The sequence below is a fragment of the Cygnus olor genome, chromosome Z (assembly GCF_009769625.2).
Source record: "Cygnus olor isolate bCygOlo1 chromosome Z, bCygOlo1.pri.v2, whole genome shotgun sequence".
NCBI classification, from domain to species: Eukaryota; Metazoa; Chordata; class Aves; order Anseriformes; family Anatidae; genus Cygnus; species Cygnus olor.
This window is the reverse complement of record NC_049198.1, coordinates 3,748,072-3,775,843: the sequence shown is the minus strand read 5'-3', so window position 1 is coordinate 3,775,843 and position 27,772 is coordinate 3,748,072. Positions and strand designations below refer to the sequence as shown.

The 27,772-nt window shown below is 39.3% G+C and overlaps 1 protein-coding gene across 5 annotated transcripts in view; it reads left to right on the top strand.

Annotated features, from left to right (window-relative positions):
* The window catches only part of CZH18orf25 (chromosome Z C18orf25 homolog), a 43,570-nt gene extending 16,229 nt beyond the window's left edge, over positions 1-27,341 (top strand). For 4 of the 5 annotated variants that reach the window (XM_040540928.1, XM_040540929.1, XM_040540930.1 and 1 more), the window contains 3 exons: positions 16,416-16,598; positions 20,528-20,654; positions 24,294-27,341. In XM_040540928.1, coding sequence (XP_040396862.1) covers positions 16,416-16,598; positions 20,528-20,654; positions 24,294-24,483 — 500 coding nt within the window. In that variant the 3' untranslated portion in view covers positions 24,484-27,341. Of the gene's footprint in view, positions 1-5,147; positions 5,610-16,415; positions 16,599-20,527; positions 20,655-24,293 lie in introns of those variants that run through there. The other variant, XM_040540932.1, reaches the window with a different exon arrangement.
* The last annotated feature ends 431 nt before the right edge of the window (positions 27,342-27,772 follow it).

Genomic DNA, 27,772 nt, shown 5'->3' with positions numbered 1-27,772 from the left:
TTATAGTAAGGCCCTGTTCACTACTGCACTTTCACTGTGCTTTCAGCTCTCCGTTTCAGTGCATGACAAACCTACTTAGCCTTATTGTAAATTCTTGCAGGTTGCTGATGGTCACCTATTTGGGGACAGAAATATGAATTCGTTTACACAGGTGCCCAAGCTGTTTCCAAATCTAAATTTTCAGCGTTTTAGACAAAGCTGTTACCATTTTCCTATGTCGTAAGGATCTATAATTTCTATATTTTTGATTTTCCCACACATCCATGTTAAAAGATGGGAGGCAGCAAATTTTAGGGGCCTTCTTATGATGTTATTAGTGAAAGAAAGTTGAATTCTTCAAGTTCTTGTCTGCTGAGTCTTTGTTATTTTATTAGCCCAAGTGCCATGGACAGGATTTTGTGTGAACTACTCTTGCAGAATATTATACCATAGAACCACCATCGTATGGCAATCAAAAATAAAATCACATAAAAATAAACTTTTTGGCTTGCCAATTTTTACTGGGTTACATGACTTTTTGCCTTCTGTGCTAGAAGTTTGTTTGGAGATAAGTTTAAGCTTACATAAGGCAAGAAGAGTGAAAGGAAAACTGCAATAATTAATCTTAAGTTTCTGAATTAATGTTTGCTAGAATAGAGTTATTTAGAATATTTGCATCAGATTTTACAAATAATGATCACTGTTCTAACTGGCTTGGTTATGGTGAGCGATCCTGCCACCAGGAGAACTGGCACTTTTCCCACATATTGCTAGGAAGCAGGTTGCACAAAGGAAGTTAATGTTTATTATTGGAAAGTCTGGGAAAGGCATAATCCTCCTATAATTATTGTGCAGTAAAATTTTAATAGAGACTCTAAAATTATTTTTACCATTTTAGTAGCTAGCCAGACCTCTAGCTTTCATAGTTCTGTGCCTTTTTATTTACTCTATTTACACTTTGCTGGGCAATAGAACCTAATGTAAAGCCTGTGTAAGAAAACTTTCTTTCACTGAGTTTTGGGACAGCTCAGCCCCTCTACTCCCAAAAGAACCCAACCACCCCCAGTACAAAATCCCCCAGGGTATATTGTTTTCATTTTTCTATAAAGTTGTAAAGTACCTTGTGACCCAGAAAGGTACCACCTGGTATTTTCAGATCTGCCTAGACTTCAGACTTGCAGTGCTGAGATCTGAAGGCACGCCAGGGTACTTTTCTGTGTCAATTGGCTCCTCAGTATTTGAGCTCCAGGTCTCACCGTGAGAGGTGTGCAGTGAAAAGGTCCCATTGTGGCTGATGGAGGAACCTGTAGATTTAATGATTATTAAACCAAGGCCTGGTTTTATCTGGGTTGCAAGATGTGGGAGTGCAAAACCCATCTTGGAGAACAGTGACCTTTATTTATTTGGTAGCTGCTATCACCCACCTGGCACCAAATTACATTTAAGACGGCAAAACTCTAGAGCTGTCCTTCTGGGATTAGGCACAACGTGTACCTGCCAGATTGCAGTTTTCCTTTAAACAGGAACAGCGATGGTTTGTGGGAAGCAGTCTGCTAGTCCAAGGGAAAACCATCCCCTGCAGAGATGGGACAAGGGCGGCCAAAAACGCTTCCTGCGCTCGTTGCGGGCTTTGCAGGCGCCGCGGAGCTGCGGGCTGGCGGCTCCCAGCGCCCCCCCTGCAGTGACAGGTTCATGGGCCCTCTTGTTGGGATGGGCAAAGCGGTTTAGGTTGTTTTCCTGAACGGAAAGCTGTTTTAGCGCGCTTAGCTTTGTGCTCTGAGCGTCCTCAAAGTTTTGGGAAGGCGCAAGTAGTTAGAAGATAATACAGGGTAACAAAGCATTGCTGGAAACCTGAAAAACAAAAATCTTAAAATAATACAGGGTAACGAAGCATTGCTGGAAACCTGAAAATACAGGGTCAGCCTAAACCTTGTGGATGCTAATGAGAATCTTCTCACTGACTCAAGCAGTTCGGGCTCTTTATTTCGTTTAATGCCGTGATTTTTGAATTACTGCAGGTGAGGAATAATTTCTTATATCTTAACAATTGAGCCTCTCCATTGGCCGTAGGGTTTTACCATGCTGTAACAAAAACTAGATAGCATTCGCTTTGGGCGTAAGAGGATGATCTTCAAGTCCTAAAATAAATTCTTCTAGACTTGCTGCTATTGAAAGGTTTCCCTTTAAATGCTTTCAGGTTTGATCATGCAAGTTAACTCCAAATGATATTGGCATGAGAGCAAGGCTGGAAATCAACATTTATTTCTTTGTAAACACTTTTCTTTGGAAGAAGTAAAGGGTTTTTAAAAAAATTTAAATATAATATGAAAAAATGGTCCTTTCACAGCCATTGTGCTTTCTACAACTCGAGGTCTGAATTGAAATAGGGATGACTCACGTTTTAGACTTTCAAAAATCTGTTACGTTTGAAGTACTGATCTTAAAAAAGATGTTGCAACTCATGTGTTTGAAGAAGGAAAAAAAGGATTTTTAATACACAGAAATCTGAAGAGAGGAGCACGATGCGTGTGAGGGAATCTGAGCCAGTTTACTTCCTCCGAAGGTTAGTGCACAGACCTTGGCTGAAGCATCTTGCAAGGGGTGAATTTTGTTGGAGGAACGCAGAATGGCAAATCTAAGAACAGGGAAAAATCGGAGTGATTTGGAGTCAGCTCCCCCTTTGGAAGGGCAGGATAGGATAATGGCTAGGTATTGTCCACCAGTGCTGATTGCAGTGAAGATGCAGCATGACTTCTTAAGTGTTGTCTGGTTTCCTAAATTAAATGACTTTGGACGTGGTCGTTATTTGGGTAGTAATTAACAGATCCCTTAAAGAGATGACGGGAGTTTCATAGGTGCTGTTCTGCAGGTGATAGTGTCTTGGCTAACTTCTAAAACTAGAGCTGCGAGCTTGCAGTTAGCAAGGGGACCAATTTGATAAATGCTAGCTTTTTAATATTGATAGAAATGCATTTTTAGACTTACTTTTTGTAAACACCAAAGGCCACCAGTAAATGACAATTGAGTAAGGTATGTTATAAGTAGAACTGCAAGGGAAGCCGTTGAAGCAGATTGATTTGCTGCTACTGTAAATTGTAGATATACTATGAATGATGCCTTTAAAAAAATGACATTACAGGGTAATGTATATTTCAGTACATAGTCTCTTTAGTTTACAAAACAGTTTTGTCAGCTTTGACTGTGCTAATTCATTCTTAACTTTAAAAGCCTGCCTATATTGTATCTCACATATCACTGTCAGCAGTGGTTTTAATTTAAATTGCAGTTAAAACTTACTCAACATTACTTAAAGGTGTCAGCTCTTAAATCTGTGGAAGTCAGAGTGCTGTTTAGTCCTTTTGTCTTGGGATAAGATCCCTGACTAAAAAAGGGTAAATACAAACATATTGGCTGTTCAACACTAGGAGTATGTGAACAGAAGTAGTACTTTTTTTCAGGGGGAAAAAGACATTGAATATTCAAAAGGAACCACATTTTAGGAAAAAGGTACCATTTTACTTAATTATTTTTAGTTAAATACCATCAAAGAGATGGAAGGTAGTTACTATAAAGTGTTTTATTTTGGGGCAGTGGACCGGAATGATGAATTTCCAGCATGTCTGAGAGAGAAGACTTCAAAAGTAGGTTTTTTAATAGAAAGTCTTTGTCCCTCAACTGGTAGCCTTGCTACTGCTCGAAAGTAAAAAGAGAGTAATCCCAGGCTTTGTTTAGCTGTTACTGAAGGTCTTATGTATACCTCATTTAAATAGGTCCTAAAATGAATGTATTGTTCAAGTGATACTGTAATTTCGTATGCTCAGTGGAATCCCAATAAAGAGTTAGTGCCTTATGCTTTTACTAGTAAGTATGCTTAGGTTGTGCAATGATTTCTCTCCCTTGTAAAATATTTTCTATTATTCTTAAGCTAGAGAATCCCACGAGTTTTGTATTTATGTACTAAATTGTCAGTTTATATAGCTGCTTTGTGTAGTTAATGTGGTGCTTGTCTCGTTGTGGACCACCTTAGGTGACGTTCCTGCGTTAGGCCAGCGTGCACGCATTGGTTATTGCTTATCAAACAGGTGCAAAGCCTGACCTTCTTGGGGCTTTGTTGCTGCCTAGAGGACTCCCGAGTGAACTTTAAACTTAAAAATACAGATACCGCTGCCTTCTCTTGTTAATAAGCAGAGTAAGATAATGAGGATGGCCTTGCATTCTTGCTGCTAAAGCTCTTCCTGAACATCCCAAAGTCACGTTAACTTTTGTTTTGATGGATGGAAGGAGAAAATCCTCCTGCCAGCTATGCCCAGCCTGTTTTTAGCACTGGCTAGAAGAAGTATCGTGAGAAATGCCGCACGGCCAGCCGCTGGCTCTGCAGTTAAGGGCACGCTTGTAGTCGGTGCGAGGTGTGCTGCTGCTGGCGTCGGCGTCGTCACGCTGACCTGATAGAGCCCGTGGGTTGTTCCTCTGGTGGAGCTGGGTTCTGCTGTCAGACCTGACAAAAGCTGCTTTCACCTCGTGTATTAGCGCAGTGTCCGTGTATCTTTTTGTGCTCCTCTGTATGTGTTTGTGTCGTGTATTCTCTTCGTTGGTGTTCGCTATTTTTTCCAAAGTTAAACCGAGAGCGGTAGGATCTGGGCTTGGCTACTTTAGAGGCTGCAGTCACTGCTTCAGCCTTTATCTCTGTTATTTGTGTACGGTTTTGTGTATGTCCATTATGAAAGGGTTCAACTAGCTAAGTAAAATGCATATAATTATTCAGGTTTATCATTTAAACAGTGGCATCTTGGACCACAGCTTAACAGAAGTAAACCTATTGTTGCATGATGTTTCGGATTCTTTCAGTTGAATTCAGAACTGAAATTGCAAGGGAATTGGACTAATTTGATTTATAAAACAAATGAGACCTTTGTGACAGAGTTGTCTGAGAATTCTAGAATAAAAATAATTTTGAAGCCAAACTTTATGATAACTTCAGTGAGTGTAAAATGTTGTTTATTTTAACATTAATACTGTTGGTTGATTCAATATTTGCTAATTCCTCCCCGATGTCATATCCAAGGGACACAATTAGAAAAGTTTTATTTTCCTGAGTTAACATGCCTTAATAAACAATATTATGTTCTTGCTTAATGATGTCTTATCAAATGGCCTCAATGTCTTTAAAGCTGGCTTCAGTCGTGCTGGGGGATCTGGAGGAGCGACCAGGGAAATTCCAGGATTGCTTGACAGGGGCACCGTATGGGATAGGAACTGCATAGGCAATGTCCTGGAAGAGGCCATGAACTGCTTTGCCGAGATGCAGAGGCAGACAGAGGAGAAATTTCGCATGTGGATAGAAAAGCTAACCCGTCTTGACACGGATGAAGAAAGCAAGCAACAACTGGAGCCCAGGGAACCTAAAATGCAACTAGTTGGCCAAAGAGTCCCCCCTACCACGCAGTCAGGGGCATTCATACAGATGCCTGATAGCCAAGTACTTCCACAGCAGTCGTTTAATTCTTACATGGGCTATCAAAATGTTGATGCTACGTTAGAGTTTCCAGCGACTTTTAATAACAATTTTCCAGCTATCTTTCCAGAGAATGGGAATATTGCAGAGCCTGATCTGAATCAATCATAAACTTAAATATATATACCTATATATATTTATCTCCTATCTTTGCAATCTTGATGTTACTTTGGATTATGCTAAAAACAAGGTTTGCTTTTCTCTTCTCACATATTTGTTTTGTTTTTCTCTTCTGGGTTTGATTACCATGGTATCTTTTTTAATTTATAGAGAATATATATATGTAGTTTTAAAAAAAAAATGAATTTACACCCATGTGCATGTGCCAGCACACACATAAAACACCTTTAAAGGGAGGGGGGAGTGGGAAACACCGTAGGCTTTCATCACCCAACTTCGGAAAATATAACGTAGAATCCTTGTTTAAATACCCCAGAAGGAATAGAGCTATGTTTGTTACAACAGGAGCATTTAGACTGCTCATTCAAATGCTCTTTTTGCATGTTAAAACATTTATATAAGGAAATAAGTTTTATATTTAAAGATGCACCCTAGAGAGCCAGACAAGATACAGACCCATAACTTTTCCTTAACTCTCTGTTCGTTCCCAAGTTCTGCAGCTTGAACATGGCACACATTAGTTTTTCTTCTTCCTTTTTAGGTAGAAGTAATAAATGAGCTTGCCCTAAAGATTTAGCTATATATAACCAATGTGCACAACTGATTTTTTTGTCTCCCATTTAGTAGTTCATTTTCTGTCCAGAGTTTTTATTAATGTCACTGCTGTCTTGCATATGGCATATTTATGGAAGCAGCTGTCTTATGCTGTGTGCGCAAATAAGCACATGTATACATATATATGTGTTCAGCTTGGGTGGAAATCATCTCCTCTAATTTTAGGTGTCTAGTTTGCTGTTCTGCAGATCTCTGGAAAGAGAAGCACCTGTAGAGGATACCTCCTGGCGGCGTCTTTCTCTTCCATCAGTTGTCTGAACTCCCCTTCTAAATAGTTTAGGTGAGATAACTCTTGGCTAAAGTTAGGCGAGATGAATCACACCCAAAAGGACATGTGTGCGCATGCATGACCTGTGCAAACAAAGCACTGCTGCTTCCCTATGTATATACGATCAAACTGCATCCTTCGTGCTGGGATAAAAATAGTGGTGTCAGTCCTAAGATAAGCAGCCGTCGCTGGATGGATTGATTCTTGGCACAGGAATTCAAACAAAGGTTTGGCAGGCAGATTAGCAAGCACTGTGGTGGTCGGGAGGTAAGGTTTGCTGCTCTGGGTCAGACAGCAAGAGCTTCCTCGTTGGAATGCCGCTGAAATCATTATTCACTTGTGACTGGGAATGCCAGAGCACTAGTTTCATTTAAATAATACAATAACTTGCTATTGCGTGGATTTTTTTATACTGATAGTTATCCTGAATAGGCAGGCTTGAAACTGTGATGTTTAAAGTAGAATTAATTTAAAATATATATTAGAAACCTCTATTTAATTCTTACTATTACTACTACACACAGGGATTTTTGTTCACCTCTCCAGTAAGGCCTTTCTTCATGTGAAGTAACTTCTCCATAGCTACCAAAAATGTATACTTCTCATCAGATAGAACTTGTTAAAAGTTTCTAATGCAAATCAAAATTTTAATAATGGAAATTGAAAATTCTTTCCATAGGCATAGTTTAAGTAAAGAGAACACTATAAGTCTCTTTTGGCTCTGCTATTTTGTCTTTTAAATGTCGGCCACTTCTGTTTTTTTCTAATTATTTTAGTCAAATTCCTTTTCTTTCTGTTGGAAGCAACCACTGTATCTTCTGTAGGTCTAACTTCTTCCTTCCTGAAGTTAGTGGGAGATTTTTCATCAGTTTGTGGCTTTCAGATCAAACCTGTAACAGGAATTCAAGAAGTGCTTTTTATTCTTGGTATAATACTGTCACTGGTGTTTTAACATTATTCTTGGCCCAGACTTTTTTTTTTTTTTTAATTTGTGATGCCTTCATTAAATAGAAAAAGAGGTTAGAGAGCTGTGTTATTTTCAGCATGTTTGAAAGACTATGCAGGAGATAATTTTTAAGAACTGGAGTAAAATCTATACAGAACATATCACCTTCATGCTTAATTTTGATACAGAGATTTTGATATGAACTTACAAGAAGACCCCCTCATCTGAATTTGTGTGCGTTTTTAACTTAACTGTAGGTAAACTTTAAATGAGTTATGTTTAATTGCAATTTAAAAAACTTATCTGCTTAAAATTTAAGGTCGTTCAGGGAAGATAATTTGCTGATACGAAAAAAATCCTTCTGTTGTTCATAGATTTGATATATATACCTTTATGATGATGATAAGAGCAGCATATTTTAAAGCATGACAACTTCACAAAGCCTTCCCATGCATGCAGAAGCAGCTTTTTGCAGGTGACTGGTTTCTTTTAATGTGTAGGCATCACTTAACTCAGTATGTCTGTAAGCATGCTCTTAGCCTTTTTTTATAAAACAGTATATATGGAGCAATTAGGTATTTCAAAACAATTTGTGTAAGGGGATCAGTTGAGCTTATTTTTCTCTCAGAATTCTAAACTGACTTTTATGTACTGATCACATAAGTAGATAATAACTTTGGGGATGTAGCCAGTGAAATTTCTGCCAGCCTTCAATGTCTTGGTTAGGTAATCTTTTTTTCTTTAAAAACAATACAATAACAAAAACAAAGCAGAATTGAAATAATTTAGTGTATTAACAGGTAATTTACATTTGAATACTGCAGGCAAAAATTAAAAATTCTCCAACACTTTTATCCATTATTATTTTATTTTTTTAAATGAAAACAATTATAAATGTGGAAGAACAAGCAGACAATTAAAGATGTAATAATATTAAGGTCAATTTATTGAAAGGCATCCCGAAGGCTGAGGGGATAGTTCATCTGAGATGTAATTGGAACTCATTTGCCCTGTGAAAGCTGCCTAGCGTTGAGAATACCTGTGCAAGAGCAATGGCTGTAAATGATTTTGGAAACTTCTGGGCTCCTGGTAGGTAACTTCAGAGGTTTTTATTTCCTGGAAAAATGGAAATATTTTTGCTGTAGTATCTGACTACAGTTGAGTTTGCCCTGAGTTCCATTATAATTCTGTTTTCAAAGGGCTTTGACTAGAAACTTTCAGGGAGTTAGAATTTCTTCAGCTGAAATTTTAACAGAAATTTTAATCTCATCATTTAATCTCATTGCATTAAAGTAGTCCAGCCTTATTTAAGTGTATCAGGAGGAAACTCTCTTGCTTTTCAACCTGGAGGTAGATTTTTGAATGTATGTTTTTGCTCACATCTCAAAAAATTGCTTCAAAACCACTGAATTTAACACGTAGAGGAGAAATCAGTAGAGCTTTTTGCACAGGTATGGAGAATCACAAATGATGATTTGGAGTTTGTGTAATTTTCCTAAGATTTATACTTCAGAAAGGATTAAAGACACATTCTAGTTTCTTAAGTAAATAACTACTTGTGGTCTTATGTTTTTGAAAGAGTAGATGCGTCAGGTCAGATCAGCTGGCGTAGACTGGGATAACTCCAGTGTAAACGGTGCCAATGTAAACCCAACTGGCCTATTCAGGTTTCTACGTTGCCATTTTTAATATTGAATTATGTTCTCAATGCGGCAAATGTTTCTGCATGGGAGTAATTGAACACCCGTTCAGTCGACTGCAGAGCCAGGATCTAGTAGGAGGCGAAACACAGCTACTTCATTAATGTTTTTATACAAGTGCAAATGAGCCTTTATAGAAGGGCTTAATTGAAATGTCACGAAATGTCAAACTGCCGATTCGGTGAATGAAACATTACAGGATCTGCTCCTAGGGTGGGACCCAACGCAGAAGCCCCTGGAGGTCTGGGGGGCCGAGCGCTTGTGCCCCTTCTGCCCTTGAGAGGGGTTTGAGAGCTACAGGCAGTCCCCGAGTTTGGCACACACGTTGGTTTAGCTGAGGGTCGGGGGCTTTACTTCACATGCTTCTAACAAAGTAAGTGAATTTTCAGGGCTTATTTAGGAAAAAGGGTATTTTTTTCAAGTAGCACACAGCAGCATAAAACAAATTCAAGTCAAGGCAGTGAGCCTTAAAACAGTCTGTTGGAAAAGTAACTGAGCAGGGGGAAAAAAAGGCAAAAAAAAAAATCCTAGACCTTTCAGGTATACTGATTTTCATTGTTATTTCTAACAGCATTAGGACAAAATAATTCAGGTAGAAATATACATCTGTTTATTATTATTATTTTTTAAGTTCATGGTGTCTTTTAGTGTTCGTGCAGGATTGTTTGGTTATTTTGTCAGAGCTGCTAAAGTTAAGACTGGAGGACCAGTCTTAATTTAAATGGGCTGGGATTAGGTTGGGCAGTTATCCTGCCAATCGAAACGTATTTATATTATCACTGCATTTTCTTGTTAATATATATATATTTTCTTTCTGTATCATATACTGTAAATGTCTTTAAGTGCTATCTCAAGGGCATTAGAAATTAATAGCCCTATTAAAACCAGTAGAAAATCTCTACTAATTTCAATGGGGCTGGCATTTCACCTCATTAGCAAAGGAACTTGCTGCAGGTTTTGGTCAGAGACTACTTTAGGGGGACTCTTTGCCTGATAGAAGTGTGTAAATGGGGCTCTCTGAGCTGATGTTTGTTTTTTGAAATGATCAAGGTCTGCACTGTGACCACTGCAGCTGTGTTTGGAAGCATTAGAACAAACGCGCTGTGCAATTAGTACTGTAGAAGCTAAATACTCAGGCTGGTTGATGAGGATGGACAGTACTTTGCAAAACTTGCCGCTAGAAACCGCTTTTTCTCACAAATTTTATTAATCTCATGGTGCTGGATCAGCAAAGCGAAGGCACACGGAGAACAAGATTAAATTAAAACCGATTTTGAGCGCTCTGTTACGTCTCAGACTGATGGGCAGGGGTTAGCCCGGACTGTCACGGGCATGTGGTATCTCATCGAGCCATAGCAGCTCTCCGTGGGAGGATGCAGCTCGTGCTCCCAAAAACGAGATGCTCCTGGCGGGGCGAGCCTGCCTGTGCTTGCCTGCCTTTTGCTGAAGTAAGTCGTGCCTCCACAGGAGGCTTTGTGGTCATAGCTCTGTGTGATGCTTTCAAGTCCCTCCTGATACACCTTTCCCAAGTAAAACTGGGGAAGAGATCTGGCTAATAGGTCTGCTTCTGCAATTAAGCAGTCATTAAGTAGCACCAGCGACAGTGAGTCCTGTTGCGCGACAGACATCGTGCATTTCCTCCTGTTCTCAGTGCACAACCATGCTCCGTGTGCCTTTGCTTAACGCACATTGAAAATGACTTTATTGCGTCTCTCGGTATAATTCGGTAAAACAAATCCAAGATACTTTCCATCTGACCATCAAACAGCCTGAAAGAATGAATGTTGATCAGCAAGACTTGAATTTTTGAGATCTCTTCTGGTGTGATATATTATAAATGATCCAGTCTGAGAACAGATACTCATTTGATCATGTTGGTTTTTATTATTTTATTATAGTTTAAAAAAAAAAAAGCTTTACTGTGTGAAATGAAGGAAACTGTGAGGAAAATGGATTCATCTTTTTTTTTATTCACTTTATGATTTTAGGGAGAATGTTGTTACACTGCTATTGTTTTTTATTGTATTTACCATGTATTCTTTGCCTAACCCTGTAAATTTTGAAATGTAACTACTGTAACCTGGAATAAATAAATAAACATAAATAGTAATGAAGTGTTTCATGTTGCTAAACAACATAAAAAAAAAAAAAAAAAAAAAAAAGAAAAGGTCTCCTGCCCCCCACCCTCCTTTGGGAACTGCTTTAGAGTTCAGATCCTTTATGCCATCTGAACCAAGCCTACTTTAGCTATAGCTCTGGATCATGTCTTAAATAATACCAGGTTTATATAGTTTATCTAAAATTTAAAAAAAATAAGCAGTTGCTTCAGCCTGTAGTCTTATATATGAAGCCATCCTGTTTATGTGGAAGTTACTGGTTTGTCTACTATGAAGCTATTTCAGCAAGCCACTTAGGATGCAGTCCTCTGAATCTTAGTTTTTGGCACCCAAAATTTGTTTGCCTTGATTGCCGTAGTGATTATCTGAGCTTTTAATTAATGTGGTTATTAAAGTCCATGCTATGTTTTGCTTAATCTTGAAGTCAGTATAGTTATCTCTTAAATTTGTGCAAGGTGTAAAATGAAGGGTGTTCTCGGGTCTTTTTATTCTTTTAAAATATCTCAGCATTCTCTTTTGCTGTATAAAAACCAATAATTTAATTCAGAGTACTGGCGTAAAACAGCAATGCCTTTATTCCTGAAGAAGACCCAGAGGTGAGGCCGTGGCTCTTTAGGCTCGCAAGTACCTGGGTGCCTTGGTGTGTGGCCTTTTCAGCTTTTGCACGTTTCAAGAAAACATTCCCAAACGCTATTTTTAAATTCCCCCATAATTTCCCAGTTAAAAATAGCTCAGTAATTTGAGGGGAGTGTTGTTTTCAGCTCAGCTCAGCTCCCCTGCTTGTTAGCCTTGAGCAAGCTGCACATCTCTGCGTGCCTCAGTTTCCCCCCACAGGCAAGAGGAGGTGAATAACCGCCTCGCTGAGATCACTAATGGAAAGCTTTGTTAAGAATAAAGCGCTGCAATTAATGTTGCTGTTGTTATTGTACACGTCTGTACGTCTGAGATCTTGTGGCGCTGCTCACACCTAAACGAGGCTCCGCGTCTCCAGACGCCGCTGGCTCCAGAGGGCAGCTCCAACCACCAGAATTAGGCTTTCAGTTTTGGAGTGACTGCAGCCAGGGCAGCCCTCTGGAGCCCCCAGCCTTTTTGCTTTACTTGGAGGGAATTTAAGCGCATAAAGTACTCGGCATAAGTCCCGTCCCTAGGGCTGGAGCTGGTCTTGTGGGGCAGTTTTGGTGCCGGGTTTGAGTGCCCTGCTGGTGCTGGACTGAGCCCCGCATGTTGGGGAGAATGGGAGGGAGGGAGGGAGGTGATGCTGGGGGCTGCGATGTGAGCCCCCAGCCTGCCAAAATCCCCCTCTGGCTGCAGAGGGAGGATATTTGCGCAGCAAGCAGGGTCTCCGTGCCTAAATTTAAGAGAGCTGAATGACTCGGAGGAGTAAATCCCCATTCAGGTTGTGCTAGCTTGCCCTTTGTTTCTCACTGCAAAGTGACCCCCGGTACGCTGAGCATTGCTAGGCAGCTGCTTCAGCACAAAGGCAACTAACAGTGCTTCTCCGAGGGTCGCTGCTTTTTTAACCCACAGCTGGATTTTTACGCTCGGTTCCCCCTTTTCGCTCGTGCTGGCGTTCTCGTGAGTTGGGGGATAAAAGGAGATGTGGCTCTGTGAAAAGCATGGCAGTGGCTAGCAAGTAGGAGACGACTGAATTTGCTGCGTTGCAAACTAAACTTGTTATGTGTAGAGCTGGATTTTTGTGCATGTGGCTTTTAATTCAGTTGTCCTGAGTGGAGTTAGCTTTGGTGGGCTCTGTAAATCGAGGGAGATGCTTGGAAGCGTTGTCCCTGTCATGACCTCTGCCTCCAAATTCTTTTAAAAACATAAAAATAAAAAAATCCTTGCAGTCTTTCCCTCCCCCTGTTAACATTAAATGTCAACAGCTGTATTTTGCTGCTGGTACTTATTAACTTTCAGCCTTGTCTTTTTCAAGCACTTAGTGCTTTAGTAATAAATTAAAGCTTATCACCAGTGAAATGTAAGGCTTCCAGCTTCCTTGGGTTCTCAGAAGATGCGATTTTTCCTAAAGACATTGTTTAAATTACTGAGTAGGGAACCTCCTAATTGTGCTGTGTTAAATTGTGATCCCGCCATGGTTTTGTTTTGGTGTCTGTGCTTTTCTCCTTCGAAATCCTTTTAAAGCCAATTATTGCGAAGAGCAGCTGTATCGCGAAGGCAACTCGATAAGAGTTGTGGCTGTGGCTTTGCTTGATCCTTTCCAACGTGAGAGCCCTTTTCCGTCCTTATTTCCTAGCTGAAGCCAGCTGTCCTTATTTCTCAGCACCCCGCAGTCACTTTGCATCACACCGTCACGGTTAACCCCTCCTGCCCCATCCGCCTGCTGCCAAAAAGGAAACAGGCTTTGGGGACTGGAGCTATTTTAGAGGATTTTTTGATAATACGTCCACTGCAACTTTCATCTGGTTGTCATCTGTGGCTATTTTATTTTTTTTTTGTACACACGCAAGCATTTCTTGCTTGTTTCTTCTTTTATTCGTGCTGAGAATCCTAGGACTCGTTACCTTGGCCGCTTACTGGTGATAGGTGTGGGCAACCCTGGCACCAGGGCCCTTCCCTTTCCAAATCTGGCTTTGAAAGGCAAGGCTGAGAAAAGCACAAAGAGACCTCTGCTGTGCTTGCTTTGTAAACAGGCAGCTTGTTTTCTCCAGATCTTTAAATTGGTGGCTGTTACGCTGACAAATATAATTACAGTATGTAAATTATATTGAAAATATTTTTGTCTGTTTGATGTATACTAAATTTAAGCTAAGTTATAAGGTGTGCTGTTTGGAAGTGTGGAAGATACAAGAGTGGAGCTACAGATAACAAGTTTATGCTTGTATTTCCTACTGATGAAGACTTTCACACAAGTTATTTCTATGGGTAGGTGATGAGAATATCACTCTGCATGTATATACATTTATTATACATTTTTGCATGATTATACATGTAGGAGTGGTACAATTTTGACTTGAGACTATTGGTGCTTTCTGTCCAAATACAATTTTACTTGTGTAGACACGTCTGTCTAAATCAAATTTCGCTGCTTCTTCTGGAGACCTTAGCAAGAAGCGAAAGAAACAAAGACCTGAAGGAACAGTACACAGCTCATGAAATTTTAGATAACCCATTGTAAAAATGGTCAAATAGTCAATATTGTACTTGACCCTCGTATCTTCTGCACTCAACTGTTTATTTTTATAGATCACATTATATATGTTCATGCTGAACTCTGATGATAAGACTGAAAGAAAACATTCCTCTCATGATTCAGTCCACTTGTAACTTCTGCATGTAATCAAATCATCAGCTTGCACAAATAATTAACCGAACATCAGCCAGCTTAATTTTGAACTTGGAATGCCATTATTTTGCAATCGCCTTTTCAAAAGGAAAAGATTGCCTTTCAGTTAATTATCGGGATTTCTTTTCTAGTCATAATCATCAGTGTTTCATGTTGTGAACAGTTTGGTCTTTAATACATTGGCATTTAACTACTCATTTATTTTTGTCGGGTCTGTTTTAAGTTTGTAATATAACATTGTTTTACGAAATTGTTGTTTTGGAGGCAGGTCTGATCTCAAATATTTTGTGAATTTCTTCATACCTCATTGCAAAACTGATCTTTAGTACAACTTAAGCAATATGGTCACTCTTTAATGAAGCGCGTTGCTAATCACAGACCAGGCATTTCTTAGGGTATTGTGTTGAATTATGTTTCAGGGACCGAGTTACAAAAGCAAACCTAAGTAGAAGCAGCTTTTCAGAGACCTAGATCTGAAACTTTTAGTTCATTGCATTCTTTGTCTTCAGCAGTAGACATTGGTTACTTCTCAGTGAGACCAATCTTTCCTGAAACTTTTTTTTTTCTTTTTATTCTTTGTGAATTTTAAAAATTTCTTCAATCACTCGGTAACTCTGAAGGTCCTGTCTTTCTGAACACGTTATTAGTGTCCCGTATGACTGATAACGTTATGAAAAAGCCCCTCAGACATTCAGCTGCCAGCACTCCTTTGGAGCTGTGCAGTTGCATGAGGGAAGCAGCTGAGTTTTGGCCATTTTTCCATTTTGTACCCTTTTCTGTGGCTGAAGTCTTAGCCCAAACCAAGTTTTCATTCTGGCACTTGAGGAATGAGAACTCCAAACACTTTCACCCACTCTGAATCGATAAGCTGTAGTTACTAGCTGAGACAAGGTATTTGAATTAAAATGCACATCCTTTCAGCATTATGTTATTTAGCTATTCTCTCTTTGCTTTCACATTAATCCTTGTCTTGAATTTGAGGTTTCTCTGAGCCTCTCCTGTTTCTAGTATGCTTCCTAATCATAGGGGGTTTTCATTGCTCGAAAAGGAAATATTCTACCTTAATAAAATGGACCAAAAATATCTTTTTGTTTTTCCTCAGTAATAGATTTCAGAATCATGTAAGCAAGTCTCTCTGCTTATTTCCCCCTTCACTTTGGTGGCAAAAGGTGCACATGGTAATCATAAAAAAAACAAGCAAACAAACAAACAAAAAAACTTTTTTATCACTGCATGCTATAGTTTCATTCCTCATTGTTCTTGATCTTAAAACAATAAAATAAAACAAAACAAAACAAAAAAAATGCAGTTTTGAAAAATCCCCCCTGTCCCTGACAGATAGCTGTTACGTAAGGAAGCTTGCCTAATGTTAAATTGTTGTAACTGGATCAGTTATATCAGAAAGTTAGCTTTATTCAATAAACCCTAAAGTAATGTAAGCTGTCACTTGAGTTTTGTAAAATTCTCTAGCGAAATGTCTTGCCAAATTTAATGTCCTGTAGTATATTATTTCTTCTTTTAAACTGAAAGTTTTATCCTTTTAGGACTGTAAATGTAACACTGTCAGATACGGAGCTGTTGGGTGTTAATGTGAAAGATAATACCCAAATAACTGATACATTCATAACTCTGTTTCCCTCACATTTGTGTTTTCTGTGCATACAAAGGTTAAAATGTCTCTGTAATCTCAGACTATGTTCATTAACTGAAGTGCAATAATTGATACAATTTATACTTCTTTAAGAGCTTTGCTAGGAGATTGCATTAATCCTTAAACAACTTACTTGTACTTTTTAAGGTGCCTTTAAAAGGTGTATGCTGATTTCTGACAACTGCTGCCTTTCTCTCCTTCTGCAGATGGACCTCCAGTTGTAGCTCATTACGATATATCAGACACAAATTCAGACCCAGAAGTGGTAAATGTGGACAACCTGTTGGCGGCTGCAGTAGTTCAAGAGCACAATAATTCTTTAGCAAATCAAGACTCGGGATCTACCTGGAGAACCAGAGGGCTGATAGATGAGCTGAGTGCTGATACAGGTCTGTTCAAGTTCCCTTCCTCTGATGTTCATTCATTCCAGCATCTTGGCCACTGTCTCTGCCTTCCGTCCTTTCAATATCTTTGTAATTTATTCATCTTTAAAAGCACCTTGCATGGATTATGCAATAAAGCAGTATAGGAGCTTATTGGAAATGTCTGGCATTTATTCCAACGTACAACTGGAAAAAATTGGCAAAGGTTCCTGCAATGTATTTTTTGGAAACTAATTTTCTTAATTATTTTTCCTCCCTCCCCTTTAATTACTTATTGGAAAAAAGGTCTTTTTTTTTTTTTCTTTTTTCCTCCTCTCTAATGAGAGTGAGCTAAACTTATTACTTAATGGTTGATTATGATGACCCATGCCACTAGTTAGTAAACCAATCATAATCTTATTTTAATTATTGTAATTGTCTTTGTCTATGTATGTCTTTTTTTTTTCTCTCTTTATTTCCTTAAAATACAAGCATTAATTATTCCCATACACCACCTGCATTTTTAACATAACCCAGAAAACTGGACATACCAACATCAAAGGGTGAAAAAGTGCTGGTAAGTGGGCTTCGCATCAAGAGACTGAAATTTCCTACAAGAAAGCAAGAGCAGGAATACTGTGGGAGGCTTCATAAAAACTGCTCAGCTTCACTTGGTGCTTGCAGTGCTTCACTAGCAAAAGAGTTGAGTAATAACAGGATATATTGCTGTGTCTTGGGGGAGAGCCATATAAGCAGGGAGCTAATGGGGAGTATTTCCTATCGTCTTCACTCTCAAGTTCTTCATCCTCAAGTGCCAATTTATTACCTTCCTTGTCACTCATTTTTGATATACGGTTAAGATTTTTAGCTGCATAATACATGGAGTCTTGCTTGTGTTGGTGGAGCAGAGAAGTTTTTTGTGTTACTCAGTTTTTAAATACTGGAAGACTCCTGGTAGCTCACAGCGACTTTTCTGTGTCTATCAGGCTTAAAAAAATACAAGTACGTAGCAGATTTTGAAGGAGCTGTTCCATTACTCTATGGCAGACGTTTCCGTTACGTGACTGTGAGAACCTCTGTTGTGTTATCTTCGCTATGCTCTGTGGCTGGATGATGTTCCAGCCTTTTTGAAGCTAGCCTGTGCTTTCCAAGCTCACTGCTGTTTGCAGGATAGTAGGCTAACAAGCCTACTCCTTTATTAAGTGATTAAAAAAAATTATTAGAACAGCTGAAATTAACTTTATTACATAGTACTAATGATTTGGTACTTTAGTAGAAAGAAAGGAATGTAAGGAAATAAAAAGTGAACGTTTCTTACCAAGCTTCCTTCTGCTTACCTCTTTTGAGTACAGTTGAGCGATGCAGGTAGAAGTTTGTCATCCCTCCTTCTGCCTATATCCGAGGGCACTCACTTTTGCAAGGACGAGGCTGCGAGGTAAAAGAAACCGAGATAATTTCAAGAAACTTCTTTATCCTTGAACCAATGGGAACATGTCCAGACTAATTCACTCCTCATGCTGGGAAAGCGTCTGAAAGGGTGATTTTTTTTTTCCCGTGTGTATACTTTGCCCCAGAGCCTTGTACCTCTAGTACACTTCTGACTATACATTTGTCAGTGCCAGCCTTTTCTTACCATGCCTAAGACTGCACATTTGGAAAGCAGATGTAAGATTTGAAAATTCTGTTTTCCAAATTAATCTCAAGCCAGTATCTAGTTTAGCATGCATTAAAAGATGCGTTCCCATGGGAAAATAACACCGTAAAGTTTATCTAAGTGAAAAATCGTACTGGGACGCACTATCACATCTTTGTGTATGGGCAAATATTTGGAGTTGTTTTGCAAGCTGATGTTGTAGGGAAAACAAAACATCTCCTTTGGGCGTCATCTTCACATTAAAAAAGCGTAAACATGTTATTAGGCATGAAATTTGTATGGCCAGAGGCTATAGATCTGTGTGCTGTAATCCTGATTTACACTCAGCTACATGTTGTAATATTTACTTTGCTAATCATGGTTTCCCTACTGCTAAGTACCTTTTTGTTGTCTGAAGGTAAAGCTATGGTAACGTCCTACTCTTTCGGGGCTCTTGTTTATACCTCGGGGATTCATTGTAGGGCTCTAAAAGCCCGTCTGCCGGGCATTACCCTGTCTAGCAGAGTTTGCAGGATGGCATAAGTCAGTTTTTTAGCCCCAGCAGTTAATGTACTAGGGCAGACCGAGAGCAGTAGCGGTAAGCTGGAAGCGGTCGAGGAGCGCCTTGCTGTTCTGCTGCCGGTGCCGCAGCCGCCGTGGCTGTCAGGATCGGGGCGATGCGACCCGCTGGGGCAGCAGTCACCTCGAGCTCCTGGTTTGCTTCGTCAGCACGTGAATCAAAGCCTCTGAGCTTCCGTTTCATGTTGCACAGTTTGCCTGTGTGCCCGGCCACTTCTATTTAAGAAATATCCGTGACCCGTTTGGGGAATTTATGGCAGTCTGTGATATTTGCCAAGAAATGTTCAGCTGAACTGTAATGTTAGGAAAAGTCTGCCTGGGCTATTTATTTATTTTAAGTTCAGCTTAAAGTCTTTTTTTGCCTTGTGAGGTGGAAGCTCCTCCTTCAGGCCCGTTGCAGCACACGGATTTCCTTCCCTTTCCAGCCTTGCTCCTATGCTGCACCAAGCGCCTTCATTGTCCAGAAACAACGAACATGCAGTGCTGTCTCTGTCCTTCTATTTTGCTTCCATCTTTTCTGAGTATTTCGAATGTTTCTGAGTATTTTCAATTAGAAAGTCTTCCTGATGCTTGCTCTCGGGTTAATTTCTTCTTTTTGTGTCCTCTTGGTCCACCTTGGGGTTTAATCAGTTCTGCAGTTTGCACGCTTTGGGAGTTCTGTAGATGATTATTGCAACCTCCTCCTCCTATCTTTGAGGAAGTGTCCAGTCAAACTAGATATGGATAATATATTTGGCTAATCTCAAATTTTCCTGCTCTACAAATGATTCTTCCCATGTGTAGTACAGTTGTGTGAATTGTTTCCAAGAAGTAGGTAGTCTCATCTTCAAGGCTACCCTGCTTCTCCTAGGTTGCTGCTAAGGAGACAATAAAAGTATATATTTTTATACTTTAAAGTATTGAATTAGTATATTTTCTATAAAACAAAAATGTTTTGTCTATTTTGTGTTTTCTGTGCAAGTATAATATTTCACAATGCAGTTTCACTAATTGTGGTGAAGTACTCAGCAGTACTTGGCAGGAAACCGAAAACCTGCCACACTTCTTGTGTTTAGAAAGGACTTGTTGTTTGACAAACTGATGAACTGGATAGCCATTGAGGAGCTGTAATTAAAAAACAAGCAAACAAACAAAACCCAACACTGCTATATATAGAGGTTATGAAGAAAGTTTGTTGTTTTTTTTTTTTTCTCAAGTATTTCTAATAATTTTACAGCAGATGTGAAGCGGTATGACCAGAAACCGATAGTTTTGTTTTCTTCTGTCTCCTGGTTTAGAAGAAAATATTGACACCAACATTTCTATTTCCTCGGGGTGTGTGATGTTTATATCCATCCTGTAGGCTTTCTTTCCAATAGTGTCACTGGGTTTGATTTATTGACAGTAGATTGTCATCTTGCTTTATCTCGAAGAGGTTTAGGTGCAGGCTAACAGCATTATTGTAAAATAACAGTTGGAAAGTCTAGCTACCCCTAAAGCAGAGAAGTGTTCCTGGCACAATGGTATGTCTTTTTTTCACATTTGTGTGATAACACCATCGCTAGAGCTACTGCGATTGGATAAATCCAGTGATCATCCTGTATCAGATAACGAACTGAAAGTTAGCTAAGTTGATCTAACAACCTTTTCTGATCTTGGTATTTCAATCTTTGTTGGGTTAGCTCTAGAAATTCCTTTTCCAGATGATTTGTGAGTAATGTAAGCTGTTAAACGTTGGCTTTGTTTGTGTTTTTCTCTTCTGTAGGTCATTTGGATCCAGGCTTCCTTGCAAGTGACAAAACCTCTTCTGGTAACGCCCAGGTCAATGAAGAAATTAATATTGCCTCTTCTGATAGTGAAGTAGAGATTGTCGGAGTTCAGGAACATGCCAGGTATGAATTCCTTTTTCTTACTCTTTTCAGTTTTAATATTTCATACATTTTATCAGAATATCTATGTTGCAAAAAATAATAAAGGAAAAAAAATTGCTAACTTCCCCTTGGCTAGTTATCATCCTTGACTGATGCCCCAAAGGTAGCACTTTGTTTTTTCTATTCAGCTTGTCATGGTGATATCAGAATGTTTTCCTAGAGAACGGTTATCAATGTCATATGTATTTAGATTAAACTTGTGACTTGCTATCAAACATCAGCAGGCTAAACATATGAAATATTACAACACCAAATGTTGAGATACCAAGTTTGTATATGTCAGGAAACATTGTTAGGAATTCAGTTTTTAAGTACACAGTATGAATATGCAAATACATAAACCAAAATAATTATTTGGGTTCTTGTTTCTTTTCAGAATAATTCACTTTAAGCATTTAAATAATTTTTGTTTTATTTAATTTATCAGTTGTTGTAGAAGTAATACCACTAGCATCTTTTCAATGGCCAATCCGGTAAGATAGCCCTTTTAGCCTAAAAATCAGATCCTTATTAGTCTTAGTTTTATTCGAAGATAAAAGATAATTCATACCCCCAAACTAGATCAGGGCAGGAAAGCCAGAGGTTTCTCTCAAGTTTGGACAGATAGCAGTTGAGCTGTGCTTTGGCTGTTATTCTTGGTAGGCATATTTTGATGTCTTTCTCAATCTTTAGAATATGGTCTTTCCTTGGTTTGAGGTATTTTGAATCAGCTGAGCAAGACCAGTATTTTCATACAGTGAAGAGAGTCAATTTGGTGAAATAAAACCAAGTCATTACAGTATACACACAAGCTCTGTTTAAAACTAGACTGCTGCCTGGTGAATGCTAGGAGGAGGAAAAGGGGTGTGCAAGAGAAGGAACAGAGCTTTTCTCCGTCATTCCTTCACCACATCGTTCTTGAAGAAGGGAAGAAGGAAGGTGTGCAGGACCCAGTTTCCTGGGTAGGAAACTACAGATAGTTTGGATGCAGTCCATTGCTGTTGGATGCGGGGGAAAAAAAAATAAAAATTCTAAGGTGCTGAAGGAAGATAAATTTAGTCTTAGCTTCTAGAACAGTGGAAGTCTTCTCATGGCTAGCCTGCCTATTTATCCAGCAGACCCAGGGCTTAGAGAATCTTTGTTCTGATGCCAAGTGACGTGGACTTGTTCTCCCCTACTATTTCGTGTAATAATCTGTCTAGTGCAATATACACACAACCCTTCTGCTTGAGGTCCCCGAGTCAAACACTTGCCACGCTGCTTGTCTCAATAATGTTTACCATGTATGAGAATGGGAATGTTAAGTAAATGCAGAGTTGCTGTTTAAAATTAGTTTTAGTAGATATGGACCGCAATAATTTCAGCAAAGATAGATGAATAGCACACTCTTCTTCTTGCGCTTTCCTTTGTTCATGTAACCACTCTGACATCTCTCAAAGAGTAGTTCTTACTGGTTCCGTAAAATACATGCACATTTCGGTTGTTTGAATCCTATTTAGAGTTTTATTTCTCTTGCAGGTCTAGGCTTGCAGTTATGAAGTATTGATGGGCTTCTGACAGGGTTGTCGTTTGGAAAAGGTTTAGGTTTTTGATCAGTATTTTCTGCATGCCTAGTTAGTACGGTGTTTGGATTCAGTTCTTTTGCTCACACTGTTTTCATTGTGCTCCATGCTCCATGTTGTCATTGGATTGGTGTGAGTTGTGACACTCTAGAGTTTGTCTCCCATTTGTAGTTTTTGAGATTGCTAGTGATTTGGTGGCGTTTCTCATCATTAGAGATATACTTGGCATTTACTGAGGACACCAAGTCATGTTTCTCAGTTTCTTTATTTTTTGTCCGGTAGAATTATTTTTTTTAATCATGCATGTGTATAAAAGTCTTCCTCTATTTTCCTAGGTTTTCTTTTTGTTTTGTTTTGTCCCTTTACCTGCTATCATACCCTTAGCTACAGGTTGGAAAGCATGTTCCCTAAGTTAATATTTGATTGAACATTTTGTTATTGGCTGCTTGTGCGACTTGTTTGAGGATAAACACGTTTTTCTGCAAGGTATCATTTCCATGAGATAAGTCATAGATTGCTTTTTGTCATCTTCAGGGAGAAAAGTTAGTGTTAGCTTTGCCTAAGCACGGAGGGCTGCTCTGTGTTGGAATGATGAACCATAGTCCCTGAGACTGAGCGCTGTATTTAGTTTGCTTTGGCTACAAACCTTTCTCGTCAGTTAAGCTTTAAAATATTTCTTCTTAAAAGAAAGCTTAAAAAAATCCCCTCCGTTTGTTAGAGTTCCAATCCCTTATTACTAATTCTTTGTAGATACCTAGTTTAAGTATGTGTTTTTAAGCTCAAAAATGTAATAAAAAAGTAATTCTGAACATTGCATCCAAAACTAAATAGGGTATCTGACATTTGTATTCTGACAAGTTAGAGCTCAGAGAATGAGATTTTTCATCCTATTTCGTGAAACTCTTTCTCTAACCAGAGACAAAAATGATGAGCATAACCTAAGGCGTTCTGGAGAAACTAAATTGTGCTACCTTGAATTAAAGCCAATAAAATGTAAATGTCAGGAATATTTGACCAGTGCAGGAAACGTGGGTACCTGAAATACAGTTCACGTGCCTTCACAAAGGGGAGGGAAAAGGTTACCCCAGCGGCCCCAAATCTACTTACAAGAGCAAAACAATTTTTGGAGCACAAGGTATAAAGTTTTACTAGTGCTTGTTTGAGGTTTCCAGCCATGAATGGAGTGACCATCTTAAAGACCAGTAATTCTTGTCATTGCTTCATATAGCAAGCTGAGTCTTCTGTTATGTTTTTTTTCTAGTTGTTGCTAGCTTGTACTTATTTTGTCACTTATCTGTTATCAATATAATAGATAAAAGTACTGTGCAAATAAGTAGACATGTACCTCACTTCAGCAGGGCACTTGAGCGTGTGCTTATCTTTAAATATGTGATTTAGTCTCATTGACTGCAATCACTGAAAGCCTAAATGTTTTGCTGAAGTGGGGCTGTACCGTTAGCAGGGAGCATTTCCCAGCGTGTTTGTAATTTTTAGTTAAGGTGACCGAAGAAAAATCAAGTGTAATGGCTTTATTATTGTAATGAAGGTATCATTATGTCCTTACGGCAACACAGTTTTTTGATTTCTTATAGAAAGTTATATTTTCTCTTTGTCTCATCAAGTCTCGCTTTCAATTTTTCCCTTTTTAAAATTCCAGTGGGTAAAACTGCTAGCAGGAAACTGAATGCTTCTGAATAACGCATGGTAGTACACGTGATGGGGCAGAAAACTCTTCAAGATCCTGGGGATCCATGCACATATTTACGGGGAACATCACTTTACACCCACTGGTAGTAAGAGTTCTTAAAAAGAATGTAAACCCCACCAGCCCCTTCCCCAGCTCTGCCCGAGTATGAATTTAAGCCTAGTCTCAGCGTGGCGAACTTGCAGATCAGTGGGTATTTAAGGTGTCGTGGGTCTACAAATGGAAAAGCCCCAAGGAAATTTTGGGGAGGGACGTGTTAGCGAAATGCATAAACAGTAAAACACTGCAGCTAAGAATCTTGCTCCTGAATTCAACAGCAGCTTTAATGCTTTTTGCTTTTTTGCCTTGCTACAGGTGTGTGCACCCGAGGGGAGGCGTGATCCAGAGCGTGTCTTCCTGGAAGCACGGCGCAGGCTCTCAGTACATTAACACTCAGCAAACGCAATCATGGACAGCTGTGACTCCCCAGCAGAATTGGTCTTCGCCCCCAGAAGTAGTAGACCTCACGTTGGATGAGGATACCAGACGCAAATATCTACTGTAATGCGGTGTCACTGTGTTTCTGTCCCCATCCCTCCTCCCTTTGTGGCACAGAAGTTCATTGTTATAGCTTCAGCTTCAGAAGCCCTATTCCTGGCATTACGACATTCAAACTCATGAAGTTTTTCATTTCCATAAGAATGTAGTATAATTTTAAGATCATTTAAAATGGTTTCTTTGCCTTCTCAAAGGAGGATTCTTCCCAGAATAAAGACCCAATAGCTCCAAATTTAAAGCACGTCTATAGTTGCTAACTTGCGTGTGTTAATTTGAGGAAATGTGTACAAAGTTGTCCTCTCACCCTTTCCTGCCTCCAACTTCAGAACATTTTTAATTTATCAGTATATCGGGTTTGTTAGTAGAAGTTAGTGTTTTGCTGTGTGAGCATCAGTGATTTTGAGAAATGCTGTGTCCTCACTGATTTCAGTGGAACTGGGGGTATTCAACACTTCCGAAAACTGGGCTGAGAGTATTTATACCCAAGCTGATGTGGTTACGTTACCAGCAGGAGGGACTGTCTGTAATACAAGAGGCCCATAACATATGCACTGAACAGCTTTTAATTAAAGGACTTTTATTTTCAATTTAATTTATAGTTTACACTCTTTTCAGTGCTGAGTCTTCTGTCTACTTGACTACTGTGTTTCACTGATCGTTTTCCACAGCTTATTACAGTTTAAAATAGTCGTAGTAGAAACTTTCTAGCATTTCTAATTATTGCAAAAGCACAAGAAATGAAAAGTAATAAAAAGGCCCAACATCCCTCTCCTTTTTAAACGTATCTGAGCTTTTTACCTATTTCTGAATCTTGCCTCGAGTAGGGGAAGAAGAGAAACGAAATGTATTTGCTCCTAGTCCTCATTTCTTCTATTGCTTATCTGCTTCATTGAACATCTCAAAAAATAATTTAAAAAAAAAAAGTGTAAAGCCCCAGTCTAGCAAAGCACTTTAGCAGGTGTGTATTGTTAAGCTCTGACAGTTTGCTGAAACTCACGGGGCCATTCAAGTGCTTCAAACTCTGTCCTAAAGGTTGTTGCAGGATCAGGGCCTGAGGTTGTGATCTGTTCTTTAACTAGGTCTGCACCATTTTCCTGGCTTTAGGTCATGCCTCTTATCCTAGTTCTGGAATTGCTTTTAGGGTATGATCCAGGAAACACTTTCTACCGGAATATTTGCTCGACCGAAATCAGTGGAACCGCTTGCTTCAGTGGGCTCTAGTTTCTGTAGCGTATGTGGAGGTTCCTGGCCCTAATCTGTCATATTGAGCCTTTCGCAAGGCAAAAGCCAAAGATTAGACTTAAACAAGATGATATTCACTTTAAATGTCTGTTGTGCAATTAAAATATTCCTTTGTATTCCAGTGTTTCTAATGGAAATTTTCTACAGCTCTCTCGGCAGACTTTTGCCATTTGATGCTGAACAGGGAGGGGGTAGTCAGGACATGGGAAGTTCTGTTTCATTTTTGTGTTGGCTCGTTTTTAAAGTTATTTGGCTTCCAATATTTTTTTTTTCTGTGAGCAGAAAACAACAACAACAAAAAGAACCACCAAAATTCAATTACCTGCGTTGTCATGTAATGTAAAAAGAAAAAAAAAAGAAAAAAAAACAGTGGTGGTATAGTCAATGACAGTTTTTTTTTCTTTAATAAGCAGAAAGGTTATGACTGCACTTTAGAGAACAATTAGGTAAGGGATTGCTATTCCAGTTTAAAGCTTTCTAAAACATTGAACTGTGATAAGTGTATTGCATGACCAGGCAGTGTATGTGGTGCTTCTAGGGACGGGTTTCTTTCTCGGGGGCGGGAGGGAGGAGCGGAGCCCACGCTCCTTGCAGTAGGGACAAAAAAAGAGCCTGCACCGTCAGGACACTCTGGCAGCAGTGGCTGTTGATTGTTTTATCCTCATGTTTTCATCGCGTAACTCGGCCGTCATTTTCGTGGGCTAGCACACATGCTGTAAGGTGACTTTGGAACAGTGATTCAGTGTGGCTGCTTCTTGCTGTTTCATCGAGTCTTTTAAAGATCAGTTTTGAGGAAAGCTGCAGGGACCCATTTGTAGTCCTTCCATTAAAAACGCAAACTATCTATGTTTTTCAGTTTGTATATGATGTGACTTCCATGTATATATAAAAGCGACTGCGTCCTAACCAAACTTCCTCCAATTGTGCACTGTGTTTGTTTAAACAACTCATGTATCGTAGTCTGATGCAGGTTTTCTTTTTATTTTATTTAAAACACTACATTATTTTCTTTTATTCCTAACAAATTTGAAAGGGTAGTGATCCGAAAACCACAGTCACTGGATAGCTAGCAAGTGGTTTTTTTTTTTTTTTTTTTTTTTTTTTTTTTTTTTTTTTTTTACAAGAGAGCAAAAGGTGCCTGGATGGTTTTGCTCTTCTCAGCAGGAAAGTGAAATGTTAGCCGTTGTATGGCTAAGAACCAATGCACTTAGGGCCTGATCCAGAGCCCATTGGAGCTGATGCGGGGCTTTCCGTCAGCTTCAGTGTGCATTGGCTCAAGCCCTTCATGGTTTAACAGTTCCTGAATTGCTGGAGTGTGAACTTGGAATCTTCTGTAGTGAAGACAAATCATTGCTTAGAATTTAAATGTTTAAAATGTGCGACTCTAGTTAAAAAAAAAAAAAAAAGATTCTTCTCAACACTCGTTATTTAGTTCTCATTTTCCATCTAGTATTTAATGGTCTTTGGAGAAAAAAATAATAATAAAACAGAGTGTTATATATATATATAAATATATATATTTTTGGTGCAAGATGAGACCTTCTGTTTTTTGAAACAAGTCTGTAGCATAAAGGTTAAACTATTTTAAGACAAAATAAAATAGAGTGTATTATTTAAACAATATCATCTTGTTTGGGATGTTTTTTGTTTGTTTGCCTGAGCAGCCTCCTTGTGGTATTTCCTCCGAGCGTGTCCCCTTGTCCCATCCTCCCTGCTGGTCTCTGCAGGTCGAGCAGAGCACTTGGCCACAAGGACCCCGCTGCACTCGGATTTTCCCCACGAAGCACCAGAGTGGCCAGAAAGTGCTGGCAAGCCGAAATCTGCTGTTTTAAATGGACTTGTGGACCAGCAGTGGAGTTGTGCCCAAGTCCTGCAGGCCACAAGAGGTGGTGGCACGCTGAGCTGCGTTTGGGGAACCCCTAAACTCCCATCTACTGCCTCCACTAATATCAAGGACGGTAGGTATAACTGCACCGTGCTAAACTGAGCGCCCCGTCGCCTGCCAGTCCTCCCACAGCCCCCATGGAAGCAGGAATAACAATATAAAATCCATT